The following is a 15093-nucleotide window of genomic DNA, read 5'->3' on the forward strand; positions in this document are numbered from 1 at the left end:
AATAATTACAAAAGGAACAAGATATTCATCAGCAATTTTTCTAAAATTCATCAGAAAAATTAAATCAAGAAAATTTGCTCAGACAAGAAAGTAAAAGTATTTACTGCTAAAATTCAATTTTCGGAAAATTGATGCCGGGACTAATATATAAAAGCTTTTTCACTTTAAAAATTCCTTCTGCAGATTAGATTGAAAGCCGTTTCCCTAACAATTCGTTTCCTGCAATTTCATTATATGTCAGATAAGTGTAATCGTTTTATTCTATTTTTTTCCTCTTAAAATTTACATCGTTAATCTCGCATCATTTCAGTGAGGAAACAGTGGATCTATTCCATCTATAGAGTGAGCCGGTTATTTTGATAATGACGTCATTACTGTGTAGAGTTGTCAAGGGTGGTGTACTGGAGCGAACCTGCTCTCGATAAACATCTTAAACAGCTCGGCCCAAACACTCGATTTCAAATTACTCTGCAGGGTACAGAAGGCAGGCACGCGAAGAGGCAAAATATTGAATGAAATCCGTCACTGTAATTATTATTTTCCTTCATTATATCCAGCAGGGATACTTCTTTAACTTGAGGGAAGGCACAGACTTAATAAAAAAATATATATATCTATAACAAATCCACCAATCAGAAGCCTCGTTTGTGTTTCGGTTCATGACAGCCATATTACTGTGGGTGGTTTCCTACTATCCATTTTATTTCCCATGATTTGGTCCGAGTTATGGAACTAGAGAATATTGTAGCTAACACCGTTTATTTAAAAGCCAGAGAAAGTGAGTATAACCTCGAATTTTGCAGTTAATAGGTCACCTTGCGGTGGATGAAAGCTCGCAAATGTTTCGAACACTTTTCTGCTCGTCGAGTTCGTGCATTCGAACTGAAGTGTCACACAGGACTCTATTCTAATATTTTGAACGTGTTTCTCCGTGTTGCAGGTAAAACTAAAGGCAGAAGTAAAAAATGGAAAGAACTACTGAAATTTCCGCATCATACTATATCTGCAGCTATTAAGAACGATGGTAAGCTTTCATGTTGAGTTCTTCTGACGGTAGAATGCAGGTTTTCGTTATGAGCTGTTCGCCTGATCATATTCTAGGTTAAAATGGCTCGTAAATTCAGTAAGGTAGACTATTCGTGCGTTTCCTCCCTACAGTTGTTCTCACGTATGACAGAATTTGTGAGAAGGAACCCATTGGGAGAGAACTCTTTCGGTTATTTTGCGCTGGCGATGCTCCACTTCAGCAAGCCATCGACTTCCTCGATGAAGTGGTAAGCAGAAAATCTCGCATGTTTGTTGGTACCTCGCTTTGCAATTGCATGGACAGTCTTGCGTAATTCGCGGACGCTCTCAATTATGCTGCGGAAGCTTTGATAAACGAATCATTGTTTTTTGTCTTATTCTCAAATTAGGACGTATTCGATAAAGCAGAAGCAGCGAAAAAGCCCGAGTTGGCTCGTCAACTGGTAGCAAGACATCTTCCCGAGGATTCGGTAAGCAGCGAACTTGGGTTACTAAGGACATGTTCTTCTCTTTTATTTATTCGGGCGGAATTTGTCGCTCATTGCAGATAATTTACATCGTTAACGGTTCTGTTGGTTGGAATCATGGCAATAACTTTAAAGTTCTTTACGTATATCATGACCGTCTGGTTTATTCTCGATGGCCCTCGATAAAATTCTATTGCTTCTGTGATCTGCGAATTGAATTACCCATTAAAATTAGGGTAAAAGTAAATGATTAGAATTCCAAGTTGACTTACAGCACTTCTTGCGCGTTAATGAAGAGAATCATTTATAATTTAAGGTCACACTGAAATCACATTTCACCTTGTTGTGTTGTTTCGTGTCGAACCAGATAGCATCACGATTGATTATTCGTCAGTGTCTCTGCATGATCTCTCTTGCCCGAAATACGATGTATATACAATCCATGATGATTTAATTTATAAATATTGAAACCCTAGTGGCTTGACAGCTCCCCAATCTACTACAAGCCTTTCATATTTTATTTAATTTCTCTACACCCAACTGTGTTCGTAGAGCTCTTAAATCGCAGGAAATATCTAACCAAAATAACTGTAGTTAGCCGAAAGCGAGTTGTAGATCTTGTCTTAGCGCATCTACCTGTAATTTATCGTTGCAAATTTCTACTGTTTACTTTTCTTTAATGGAAGATTTGCTATCTTTTATGTGCTCTTGATATTGATCACCAACTATTGTAGATCTTGTAAACCCAACAGAAATTGTAATGCTAGAAACCGGCTCTGAACTGTTTTTCCACAGACACTGTTTTTGGTGTGAATTTTATTACGCTCTTATCATTGAGAGATCAAGGGATCTGCTTATTGCCAGTGTTTTTTTTTTTTAGAAACTTGGTGTATCGTCTGTAACACGAATTGGTTGAAACTTACCAACCCCTCTCTCACTTAAAAAAAAATTTGGTGTTTCAAAGATCCAGCTAATTTAAGCATGTTAGCACAACACATTGCCTGAATATTTTTTGACACTGTCTATGTACGCATTGCGAGTCTTGCTTTACGATTGCAGCTGCCTTTTCCTTGTTAGCTTTTGCATGAACCCAGGGTAGTGCAGTTAAACAGATAAATGGTTATACCTCTAATTTGTTGCAAGAACCATCAAAAGACCTGTATCAATAATTAAATGTTTAGACTGGAAAATATACACCAATTTATTTGTAGGAAACTGTAGTCTTTTAGAGAATGTTCTCCATAGTATGGCAAAAGAAAAGAAATTCTCCTAACATTTGTAGTGCTGCCATATATATAATTGTTGGGTTTTTTTTTAGATTTAATTACATTCAGAAGATGAAATTGTGCAATGAATTGATTTGAAGTTATTTTGCTACAAATTTGTAAAGTGTTTTTTAAATACATTGTACATTTCTTGAGCAGTGACATGCAAGGTAAAGAAAAATTACTTCATGAAACTGTTCTTGATATTATTATAGGCGCTTTACTCTTTGAATTTTTGTGCTGTGTTTATCTTTTGGTGTGTGGGATACTAAAAGCAAAATTTGTTATTGTCATGCTTCAAGAAATTTTATTACTTTTGATACTATAGTTGTTTTGAATTCAAAACAAATTATATGTAAAGTACCCTTCTAGTGGTCAACTAGAAAATATAAATGGGAAGGTTTTTGGTCACTGTTTAGAGCTATAGAGAAAAATTAGCTCAAAGTATAAACAAATATTATTAGTTACTGACATACATTAACTTTGTCCCACATAGCGTGAGCTATCAGAGCCTTATCTTAACCCAATTTCCTCACATCTTTATATGGAAAATCAGTGATGGATGTCTTGAAAATTTTTCTGTCTCTAATAAATTAGATTACTAAAACCAAACATTTTTATTCATCGCATATGGATCACTTTTATGAATAAAAAGATTTGGAAGAATTGTTTTTTTGCTAATCAGATCTCTTTAAATATTGGTAATTATTCTTGACACAGCCCCATACACATCCTTGTTTTTCAGAAATTCTATAACATCTGAGAATGGGAAATTTCAGCTGCCCAAAAATCTCTGTTTATTCTATCTATCAAACTTATACCCTCCAGGGAGGAGGAGGGGAAAAGTGTTCAAGACAGAAACTTATTTGTGATTGTGATACCTCCACCTTGCGTGTATCTGATTCTGACAAGCATGTTCAAATGGACCATTGACAAGGAGGTTATGAAATATTTTCAGTATCACTGCTAATAGGACTGTGCACCATTTACATTTGCACATTATAAAAAAAAAATTCTGGACCTTTAAGGTATCCTGTTCAAGAGGTGAACAGTAAAAATGGATCATAATATATCATTGTTATTTACAGCGATGCACATCAACCTTCAAATCTCAGCTTAGTACCAAGATGTTTGTTTCTTGCATCTCATTGCATTCTTTTTTCATTTGTTTGTAATAGCAACCAAGAGTGGCTGGTATCATGGATGACACAGCAGAAAAAACAAGAAGCATAGTGGCCAAATCTACTGATGAAGAATTCTCTATGGAGTTCTTTAGAGATGCTGTGAGGTATTACTGACAAGTTGTGCTATAAAGCTTTTATTAGCACAGATGTAAAAGAGAAGTGGTTGACATGTGTTGTTGTGTGGAGCTATTGATTGTGGCAAAGCTTGTCGAAAGCTTCACTTCTTGTTTTCCTATCATGAATCACATGTACAAGTACAGCAATAATAATGATAATAATAGTAATAATAATTACTTGACTTAAGTGTTGCCAGTGATTGTGTGTAATTTTTTCTTTTAAAGAGGCATATTACTGGTGTTGAAAGTCATACCTAAGAGTTGCATTAAAAGAGTATAAAACTTTACTCCAATTTGTTAACCCTTTAACTCCCATGAGTGACCAAGACAGAATTTCTCCCAACAATATCAATACAATATCAAGCAGACAAGAGATGAGAATGAAGAAAAATATAAATTAAGGGAATATAAGTTGATCCAATACCAAATTCCCCAAACAAACATCACATAGAACTATATGGCAGAGAGTAAGGAGAATTACTAATGAGATCTTGGGAGTTAAAGGGTAAAGTCATAATACATGTAACAATTTTATTTGTGTTTGTAAGAGGGTCAAATGATTTATTAAGCTCTTTGACTCCTGAGAGTGAATAGCATCTCATTTCTCCTTACAACATCACTCTCAAATTGCACATGAAAATGGGGAACCTCTACTAGCTGCTAAGAGTCTGAGCCATAGCTACTTTGATACAGGATTTGGCAAGTATAGCAAAAATATGTCAAATAGGAAAATTGTAAATTAAAAATAAACCCAACATCATCAACCAAAATTCTTATTCACTTTTTTAAAGAGTGATTTTGCAATTCCTGAGGTTTTGACTGAAAATATGCTTCATTGAACAATGTCATGTTTCTTGGATATGAGATGTTAGTTTTGTACATATTCTCGTACTGTCCACATTGCTAGCAGCTTGAAAGTGTCCGCCAAGAAAAGGGTAGGCTCACTGTGTTATAAAAAGAATATTGGATTTCTACTTCCTTTCCATGGCAATTTATTTCATTTTCCAAGTACTTCAAAAAGTAGTGACAGCCCTGATAATCAACTCAAACAGTCTATCAATTGCCATGGCATTCAGAAGTTTTCTGGCCTTTCACAGGTATCAATAAGTGCATAAGATGCTTGTGGAAACAGAATGACATAAATATTATTGGAGAGTGCTAGATAATTATGCTTCTCATAGATCTAATCAACACTGTTCATAAACTCTTTTTTTTTTCTTTCAGGGAAGTCAAGGATTTCTTAGGGGAAAAGCCTTTTGAGGATTACCAGCATACTATGTACTTTGCACGGTATCTTCAGTGGAAGTGGCTTGAAAGGTAACTTGCTTAAACCTTGAACCCCTGAGAGTGACTGAAATGTAGTTTCACCTTACAGTATCACTCTTGAATCAAACATTAAGGCCATGGGAATAAGGAGAATGATCACCCATGGGTATCAGATAAGCTATTGATTGTTGAAGCAATTATGACTAATTTAAGCCACTTGTGATTTTTCAGTTTTCATCCATCAGCAAAGCTAAGTCATTCTGCTTGGTTTGTTTGTTATGTTAAGGTTATGAATAAGGAAAGTATTTGTTTGGTGCCAGTGCTAGTTGAGATCTGTGAGAGGAGTGTGTTTCAAGTCGAGTAACCCAGCTTCCAAAGTCATTCACTGACAGTGGCTAGTACTGTAAGCCATAAATAGAGCAGAGTCTCTTGTCAATAATGAGATTCTTAAAGTCATGGCTGACTTTTGAAACTTACTTTATAGCCAGTGATGATGTTGAAGCTGGAGTCACTAACCCTACCTGTAACATGGGGCCAACAAACAACTTCTCACTTGACTCTGATAATGACTTAAGCTAAAATTGTCAAAATATCATCACTGATACTGACAGTAGTTCATCTGAAGACTATTCATGTCACCCAAGAATCAGGCTACACATTCAATTAACTGTTACTTCTGGGTTCAAACCTTTTAATATTAAGAAGTAAGTGTGTTTCTACATGTTCTTAAACTGGGCTATTTTGTTTATCAACAGACAACCTGTTACAAAGAAGACATTCCGCCATTACAGAGTGTTAGGGAAAGGCGGATTTGGAGAGGTAAATGGAATTTATTTTTCATAATTATTTAGAGTGGGAGCTATATGGCCACAAACTGATGGACTCCGGACATTTGAAGTGTAGCAGTAAGAAAATTGCCTTTGAACAAAGACAATTTTTGTCTTCTAAATTCTCAGCATTTTCCTAGGAATTACTTTTAAGTTCTACCTCAGTCCTTTTAAATGGTGTTAGGGAAAATTTCCACTACCTCTGCAAAGAAAAAAGGGTGATATCATCCTATTACTACTATCAGTATCTTTACCAGGCATTGATATTTAGAAGTTAATGCTAGTTGTCTCCATTTTAGGTCTGTGCATGTCAAAGCAAAATCAGTGGGAAAATGTATGCAATGAAGAAACTAGAAAAGAAACGGATAAAAAGAAGGAAAGGAGAAGCAATGGCATTAAATGAGAAGCAGCTCTTAGAAAAAATTGACAGCAGATTTGTGGTGAGTACTAATACCTATAAAATTAAAAGTTGGCGATGTTGAATAAATCTAAAACCAATTGTAACTATCTTTTGCTTCCTTTTCTCTGCCAGTATAGAAGATTAATCAGTTGTTAATCATAAACCTTCTCTAACTATCTGAAAATGATTGAAATTATTTTTGTGAGTTGTTATAGATGTTTTTCCCCTCCCCCCACATGCTTATAATCCTCTTCCTACTTACACCGTATCCTATAAAGAAAAAAGTACATTCATAGAACAGATGGTACGATAAGAATTATAAAACCATGATTTTTGTTGTCTCATGAAATGCTCTGAGAAATGAAAACCTTAATGTGATATTAAGGAAACTGAGAGTTGTACAATAAGCACCTGCAGATAAGCCACTCCTGGAGTATGGCAGCTCAAATTTTAAAAAAGAAATCACTATTAACGAGAGTGTTAAGAAAGTTATTGGTTGCTTCACAGAACATGTACAGGTCTGCATAAACTCACTGACTTACTGAGAATGCTGTAAGCAGTTCTTACCAATAATTTTAGCTGTTTTACATGTACCAACAAAGACTTATGGTTGATCTTGCTCTGATACTATTCAACCTGTGTTTCTTTCTTTCCTGTCAGATTTTTTAAAAGAATTTTACTCAAAACAACAGGAAATCCTTGGTTCGACCATTAAGGCGTCCTTAGCTTAGTAACCAGGCATTTGATACATCATGAAGAATTTTTAATGAATAGTGTTAATTTTTACTGATTTGTGGCACATTTTTCAGATGTAAAAAAGCCACAACCCTAATTTGTTAAAAAAAAATTGTGGGGAAAAGGTGCAGCTTATCTGCATGTATTTGCAGGAATTGGAATGATTGGAGCCATGATTTTAATTCTTTTCTTTTCAAACCTTCTTGTTTTTGAAGGTCAGTCTAGCATATGCTTATGAAACCAAAGACGCGCTCTGTATGGTTTTAACACTAATGAATGGTGGAGATCTAAAGTTTCATGTCCATAACATGGGTAATCCTGGATTTGAAGAAGAAAGAGCTGTATTTTATGCTGCAGAAGTAATGCTAGGATTAATTCATTTACATTCAAAGAGAATAGTATACAGGTATGTAATTATAAAAAATGTAGTGTATTTTTTTAAAATGCAGTATTCTATCTATAGGTGTTTGGGTGTTTTTCAAAGGGTATGGACATTTAGAACAGAAAGGCAGCACTGAGAAGTCCTAAAGACTCCTTTAGCCATCAACTACGGAAATATAATTTGGTACAGACCTGTAGTGTAGGTAGTCTAGGGAATCTATTAAGCTTCTTTGATATTCCTGGAATGCAACCAACTTGAAGAGAATTACCAGTAGAAGTAATATGACTTTTTTCATAAAGGTTTCAAGCCTTTATAACCCCTTACTCAGCTGTCAGTCTCAAATGCGCTCAAAGATCAGATATACAAGTTCAATGTAGAATGATTAAAAAGAAAATAGAATCGAACATTGTCTGCAGTTTTATCATTACAGCAGAATTATTGAATGATGTACCTCTTATTGGTCTTGGTTACAGAGATATGAAACCAGAAAATCTGCTTTTAGATGATTATGGTCATGTCAGAATCTCAGATCTTGGTTTAGCTGTTCAAATTAAAAATGGAGAGACAATACGAGGGAGAGTTGGAACAATAGGCTATATGGGTAAGTTTGCTCCTTTGTTGTTACTAAGCATAAGTCACTTTGTAATTAAACCTTTCACTCCCATGAGTGATCAAGACAGAATTTCTCCTTACAATATCAAGACAATATCAAGCAAACAAGTGATGAGAATAAAGAAAAATATCAATTAGGGGATTATAAATTGATCCAATCCTAAATTCTCCAAACTAATATCACAAGAACTGTATAGCAGACAGTAAGGAGAGTTTCTAATGAGATCTTGGGAGTTGAAGGGTTAATTAGCCTACTTACTATTTGGAGTGAGCCAATAAGTTTTTTTCTTGATAAAACATCAACCTACTGTCAAGCAGACAAGTGGTGTGAAAAAATAAAACTATCAACTAAGATTAATTTTTAGTGAAGAGGAAATTCTCATACTCAACATAACATGAATGGTGCATAAAGAAGGGTGGGGAATTTGATCAAAATATGTAATAGCTATTTGGAGGTCTTTTGGATTTAGAGTTGTGTAAGAGTGAAGTAACAGCACTCAGTCAGAACAAAGGTTGACATCAAAAGAAGCAAGAGATTTCTGAGAGCAAACACTTTGAACTGATATCAAATGTAGGAAAGTGCGAATGAGTGACAATCATTTCAAGTTTCACTTTTTATTGGAAGCTAACATGTAACAGCCAGATAGCAGTTGAATTTAACTCAAAGAAAGCTTCTTTCATTCTCTTGCAACTGATTTCAAAACAAACATGCCTGGATAATTTTTTTTTCCTTTTTGTGCTGCAGCTCCAGAAGTTGTAAAAAATGAACGCTACACATTTTCCCCAGACTGGTGGGGTCTAGGGTGTCTTATCTATGAGATGATTCAAGGAAAGGTGAGTAAACCAAGACCTGCTTGATGGGCTCCACTTCTTAATCAGGAGAATTTTTCATGAGCCTGGCAGATCCAGTATCATGTAAAGTTACAGTGGTAAGTTTCATTTTATGTTGTTGTGTTGTTGTAGTCTCCGTTCAGAGCAAGGAAAGAGAAAGTGAAGAGGGATGAAGTGGAACGGAGAGTTAAAGAGGACGAAGAGGTGTACACAGAAAAGTTCAGTTCATCAGCAAGACTAATATGTAGTCAGGTAACATCTTGAATGTTAGAGGACTGTAATGAATTGCATTAGGGAACATAACTTCTGTCAGCACATGACACAACAGTCACAAAGCCCCTTCCTGCCTATAAGTATGTAATGTGAATCACAGGATTTTTGAAAATTATTATCAGAGGGTAACCTGGTAGGTTGCTGAGAGGACCAAATGGACCAAACAGTTTCTAACACTGCTCCATGCCACAAACATTTTGGTTACCATAGGGAGTACAAAAAAATATTTTTAGCAAAGGTTGGAAATTTGGGGAACCTTTTTGTTTGGCAATTTTTTCAGGCATCTTTTCTGCAATTGCTTAAATTGCAACTCACCTGCTAGTATCATTGCTTTAGCTGAGATGAAAACAAAGATGAACTTTTTCATTAAATATGATTTATTTTTGTCCTACTTAAAATGTTTTTCTTCCATCTTGGTTGGCCTTGAGACGTGAATTCAATTTTCTCGCTTACTGGATTTTGAAAGCTGTGTAGTACATTATTTATTATAATATTACACATTCAAACTGTCCTCAACTTATGGTTAGCATGTGATATTTCAGCTTTCGTTGGATATCAATTGAATCATGTTAATATTACAATATATCAAGGCTACTGCCGAGGGTGTTGGTTAAAGCTTTTACAGTAAATGACAGAAAAATGGGTTTTTTTTATTAGAAGCAAAATTGTTCATTTCACACTCTGAAGACATGATGTAAAAGAAACTGACTGGAACAGAGTTGGTTTTTCTTGGAAAATATTTGGACGGCATGGCTCAGCCTTATCAGTTGGAGTTATTAGTTACACAGCTTAGAACTTCATTTTGCTGTTATGTCGCTTTCCTTTGATGCATAATTTGCTTTTTTTCTAGGCACTTCAGAAAGAAGTAATTAACAGATTAGGTTGTGGTGATTCAAGTGGAGAAGAAATAAAGAAACATATTTTCTTTAGAAATATTAACTGGCCCCAGCTGGAAGCTGGAATCTTCAAACCTCCTTTTGTACCTGATGTAAGTTTGGAAGGCCATTAAATATTATTCTTATCTAGCTTTGACCACCCATGGCATTACTAAGCAACTGATTTTCATCTGTGCATTACATTGAAAAAAGTTGGTGTTATCCTTAATATGAAATTTCCATCGGTTTTCTTAGCATGAAGAATTGCTTTGACTTTGACATTGTGGCTCCCCCAAAAAATTTTCCTGGCTGTTCCCACTAATTCTGTAATTCTGTGGGTATAAGTATCAGCTAATGCCGATCCTGGTCATCCTTGTTTTAAATCACTAATCTGAGAGAAAGGAGACCTATTCATTCTCTCAAGAATGAGTCAATGTAATTGAATTTGCAGGTTAACCCTTTAACTCTCAGATCAAATTTGTAATTATCCTTACTCCCAACCATGCAATTCTTATAATGTTAGTTCAGAGGATTTAGTATTGGATCAACTAATTATCCCCAAATTGATATTTTTCTTTACTCTCATTATTTATCTGGTTGATATTGTGTTGATATTGTAAGGAGAAATTCTGTCTTGGTCACTCATGGGAATTAAAGGGTTAAATGTTTCCTGTTATCCCCCTATGAATGAATGAAGAGAAGAAATGATTAAAGTGAAATAAAATAAGGAAAAAGTTGATGACTGATGGGTCAAAATGGCTTTCTCTAACTTTTTTAGACCACTGCTTTATTTACTTACTACTAAGATTTTTTTCACAACAACAAAAAAATTTATTCCCTTGTGTAACCTCTTGATGGGGGACCAATGTATTTTTTATTTTCACACTGGTTACAAATGAACAAGATCTCACTTTAGGTAATCTTTTTTGAAAACAACTCTCTGTCATCAGTTAACCTTTTGCTTTTTGAACATTTCTAGCCTAGAGCAGTCTACTGCAAAGATGTCCTAGACATTGAACAGTTCTCTTCTGTGAAGGGCGTTCGTTTGGATGAAAGTGATGAGGAATTTTATAGGAAATTTTCAAGTGGATCAGTTTCAATTCCTTGGCAATCTGAGGTACTTCTGTCAAACTTTAGTTCATTTGTGTTGTGGTTTTGATGGTGAACATATTTGCCTCCTTACTCTGTAGTTCAGCTTTTAACCCCATCATGATAGGTGCCCATGGCTTTTTCTTCTTGTTCTTTGTGAGACAGTTCATGCACACACTCAGTGCTTGCCATTTATTGTCATATGATAAGCTGAACCCTGCACTCATTTAAATTGGTTCTTATGCAAGATCTATGGGGTGACAGACACATAGGTGAGATCACCATGAGCAACATTTTGCTTTTTTACTATAGAAAACAAATAGATTCCATGTTGTTGTTGGTCTGTACAGAAATGGATCACAGAAGATGTCAAAATGTGGTACAAGCATCAGAGATACACTCAGCTGTGCTCCTTTTTTGTTCTTGCCACCTTTTGACAGCGTCAGTGATCTATTACTGAACAGATGCATGGCAATGTGGATTCTTTTAATTGAATTTTAAGTAGTTGTCCCTCACTTTAGGTGACTGTGATAATTGAAGAACAGTTGTCTGAATAGACCTGATGGGGTTAATTTTTGAAATAGGTCCATTCCTAATTATAAAAAACCTGTCTAAATTCCTTCTGCAGATGATCGAGATGGAGTGCTATAAAGAACTGAATTTATTTGAGGTTAATGGTGTGCCGTCACCCGATCTTGTAGGAGATGCACCACCAGAACCTCCCAAGAAAAGAGGAGTGGCTTGTTGTTCAGGCTCGGTTAGTGTGTATCTCAATCTTTTGCTAGTTTTACAAGATTTATAGCAAGTGCAATTATATACCGTAGTTCTCCAAAAAGAAAAAAAATTGACAAGTATTTTTGCTGAATTATATGCCTTGGATGTTCAGGTTGACATGGGTGTTGCATAATTGCCATATGACATGGTTAATGTATGTGACACAGTTCTTAAAAGTCTTCTCTATGGTTTACTTTTCAATCTCCAAAATTGAAACAGCAGAAATTATTATTTCCTTACCTGTAGTTTTAGCAAGAAATTGCATGGTTAACCAACTGTATGTTCTCCCAGTTTTTGAATGTTATTGACAACTTGAGGGTTTTTTTCAAGTTGCTGTTTTTTTTTTTAGCAAAGGGCATTTGAAATAAAAAATATAACTTATCACAATTCTTTTGTTTTGTTTGTTTGTTTGTCTGGTTGGTTTTTTTTTCAATGGTAGGATTTGTTATCATAATTTGCTAGTATTAGGACAACTCCTTTATTTGTTTTTCTTTTCTTACTTGCAGGATGATGGCCTTTAACAGTAAATTTAAAAACAGACCTGTTTGTACAAAATAAAAAAGTTATAAAAATATTATTTTAAATTTACCTCTGCAACTAATAGCATGCAATCAATAAGTAGTCATTTTGATGTACAGAGAAGTTACTTGACACAAAGGCTCACATGCAAGAAGTTTAACAAAGTAGTGTATTAGAGGGTACACAATCCAGTTGTCTGGGAAATTGTCAGTGATGCCATGAGAAAATGGATTACCAACTTTTGGAAAATCTTTTTATCACTGTTAGAAAGGGATTTTTGCCAGTGATCCTGCCCTTTTTATTTTCAAAGACTGTTACTTGTATCATTCATGACATGCTTCTGTTGTGCAGTGTGGCTCAAAACTTGTTCAATATAATGACCAGAAGCGAAATTCTCTGGGTTTCTCTAATGGATATCCTTAATGATATGTGGGAGATTTTGATTGTTAATCTGACGGCATTTGTAAACCAGCAAATCTGTTGTAAAATAGTAGATAAATCCCTTTTTGCCTTGTAAAAACTAGTACAGTTTTCAGGCAATAAAGTTTTGTACAGTTGATTGATTACTATAACTATAATTTAGATTCTTCACTCACTGATTGCTCCTTATATCAGTGTTTATTTTTGTTGTTACACGCCTTTGATGTGTCTCTGATGTCACTGCTGTGTCTCAAAGCATACAGGTTCATCATTTCTTGACTTTGGTTGAGTTCTCATTAACACAATGCAACCCTGATTATTTTTAGCTCTTCCCTATAGGCTTGGTTGGTTTGTTAATGACTGTGCTGTAAGAATGAACTCTTAACTTTCATATTTCTAAAACCCTTAAACCTCTAACCCTTTAAGTGAATAGCATCCAATTCCTCCCAAAAAAATCACTGCAGAATCAAACATAATAGGTCAAGGGAATATAGGATATGCATGATTATCAACCAAAGAAGATCTTGACTTTTAAACAAATTCTCCTTGTCATTATTATAGGATTTGTTTGGAGAATGTGCATACTGATGTTAGGGTGTGAAGGATTAAATGAATTAACTTTAGCATAAACCTAACTTTTTGGAAGTTTACCATCTTATTTTTCAAATATGGAGGAAGGCAAAGTGTTTCAAAGAATTTTGTAACTAAAAAAAATGACTAAAAAGAAGTCTCAGGCCATTAGTTAGTTTTTAATGTTCTCCTTTTCCAAGAAAAAAATATGGAAAGCTGTTTTACACTTAGCATAGAGAAAACAGAGCTCTGAAGTGAATTTAATTGAAATGTCACTTTTGCTAATTGTGCTTGGCAATGTGATCTGGTAAAAATTTGTAATTAATAGATGTATTCTTCTGCATCATGTAAAATATCATGTAAAAGGCTCGGGTTCTAAGAGCAACTAGACAAAGTCTTTTGCTTTTTTTTAAATGACATTTGATGTGCTTAAAATATTTTTGGCACACTAAGGTTGCTGCTACCTATGTTCTGCAACTTAATTCTCTTTCACCTAAACATAGATTACTTTTTAAGTTCGATTTTCATGGTTGGGTAAAAGCTCGAACAATTGTTAAACACTTACTATTGCACAGTGTGTGAGAAGTACCTGTGCATTAAGATCACGTTTTCGTTTTTCCTAGTACATTGATGAATTGGTGATATCAAAAAATATATAATTGAACATTTTTGTGACATCTTTTTTTTTCTCTTTTTTTTAAGTGATATATCAATAAACCTCAAATATGAATGATGCATTTGGTGAATTGGATGAGCATGATAATGTACAAATAGGGGTCTGTCTATGATGCACAAATGTTACATCACCTCTCGTGCTTTGGAGTAAGGAAAGTGCCAAGAAATTTGAAATTTGATTTAGAATAGGGCTCATCTTATTGCCAAGTTATTAAGCAAAAAGTTTGAGACCTTTATAACCCTCAGGCTTTTATTAGTGCAAACATAGAAACAAGTAGTAAATAAATCTTGTCAATAAATTACAGAATGATTAGTTTTTAAGAAATGGTTAAAATGTCAATACTTTACAACAACTTGTGGCCAGGTGGGTAGAGTGGCCGTGAAACTACACTTTTATCTTGAATTTCAGTGATTTTTACCCCTGTTTTTCTAAAGCAGTCTCCACTTGAGCATAACTTGAGAGTAATTTTGTGATGATTTGTTCAAATAACTTTGCAATTGCATGATCCTCTCCACCAATTGGAAGTGGAAGTACCAGTTACAACTTGGTTGTCAGGGGTTTTGTACCTGTCTTAACTTGGAGTTCTTCCTGACCCCATGTTATTGATATTGTTGTTGTGTAGGGCTGTTCTTGGGTGGTTGATCTTTGTTTGGCAATTACTAATTATTACTGCTATAAATAAGTTTATACAGCTTTTAATGGATGTGAATATTTGGCTGATTCTTGTAATTTCATTAAAATTAAAAACAGATGTGACTGGCCTTTGTAACTATTGAAAGGGTTGTG

The 15093-nt window shown here is 34.8% G+C and overlaps 1 protein-coding gene across 1 annotated transcript; it reads left to right on the forward strand.

The window, feature by feature from the left end:
- Window positions 1-634: 634 nt before the first annotated feature.
- On the forward strand, window positions 635-13200 carry LOC113682745 (G protein-coupled receptor kinase 5-like). Its single transcript, XM_089197335.1, has 16 exons — window positions 635-778; window positions 941-1024; window positions 1159-1274; window positions 1416-1496; window positions 3937-4046; window positions 5283-5375; window positions 6080-6143; window positions 6451-6591; window positions 7502-7692; window positions 8142-8269; window positions 9026-9114; window positions 9244-9363; window positions 10235-10372; window positions 11239-11376; window positions 11977-12105; window positions 12629-13200. Exons 1-16 carry the CDS (start codon window positions 727-729, stop codon window positions 12641-12643), a joined length of 1689 nt encoding a protein of 562 aa, XP_089053461.1. The 5' UTR covers window positions 635-726; the 3' UTR covers window positions 12644-13200.
- Window positions 13201-15093: the final 1893 nt, after the last annotated feature.

Source organism: Pocillopora damicornis, chromosome 2 (genome assembly GCF_964200805.1).
Source record: "Pocillopora damicornis chromosome 2, jaPocDami1.2, whole genome shotgun sequence".
Taxonomy (NCBI): Eukaryota; Metazoa; Cnidaria; class Anthozoa; order Scleractinia; family Pocilloporidae; genus Pocillopora; species Pocillopora damicornis.

Excerpts from the sequence above, each read along its gene's own strand:
- LOC113682745 (XM_089197335.1), top strand. The coding sequence starts at position 727 with ATGGAACTAGAGAATATTGTAGCTAACACCGTTTATTTAAAAGCCAGA. Across the intron at positions 1,275-1,415 it reads TCGACTTCCTCGATGAAGTG|GACGTATTCGATAAAGCAGA; the intron begins GTAAGCAGAAAA and ends TTCTCAAATTAG. Across the intron at positions 4,047-5,282 it reads TTCTTTAGAGATGCTGTGAG|GGAAGTCAAGGATTTCTTAG; the intron begins GTATTACTGACA and ends TTTTTCTTTCAG.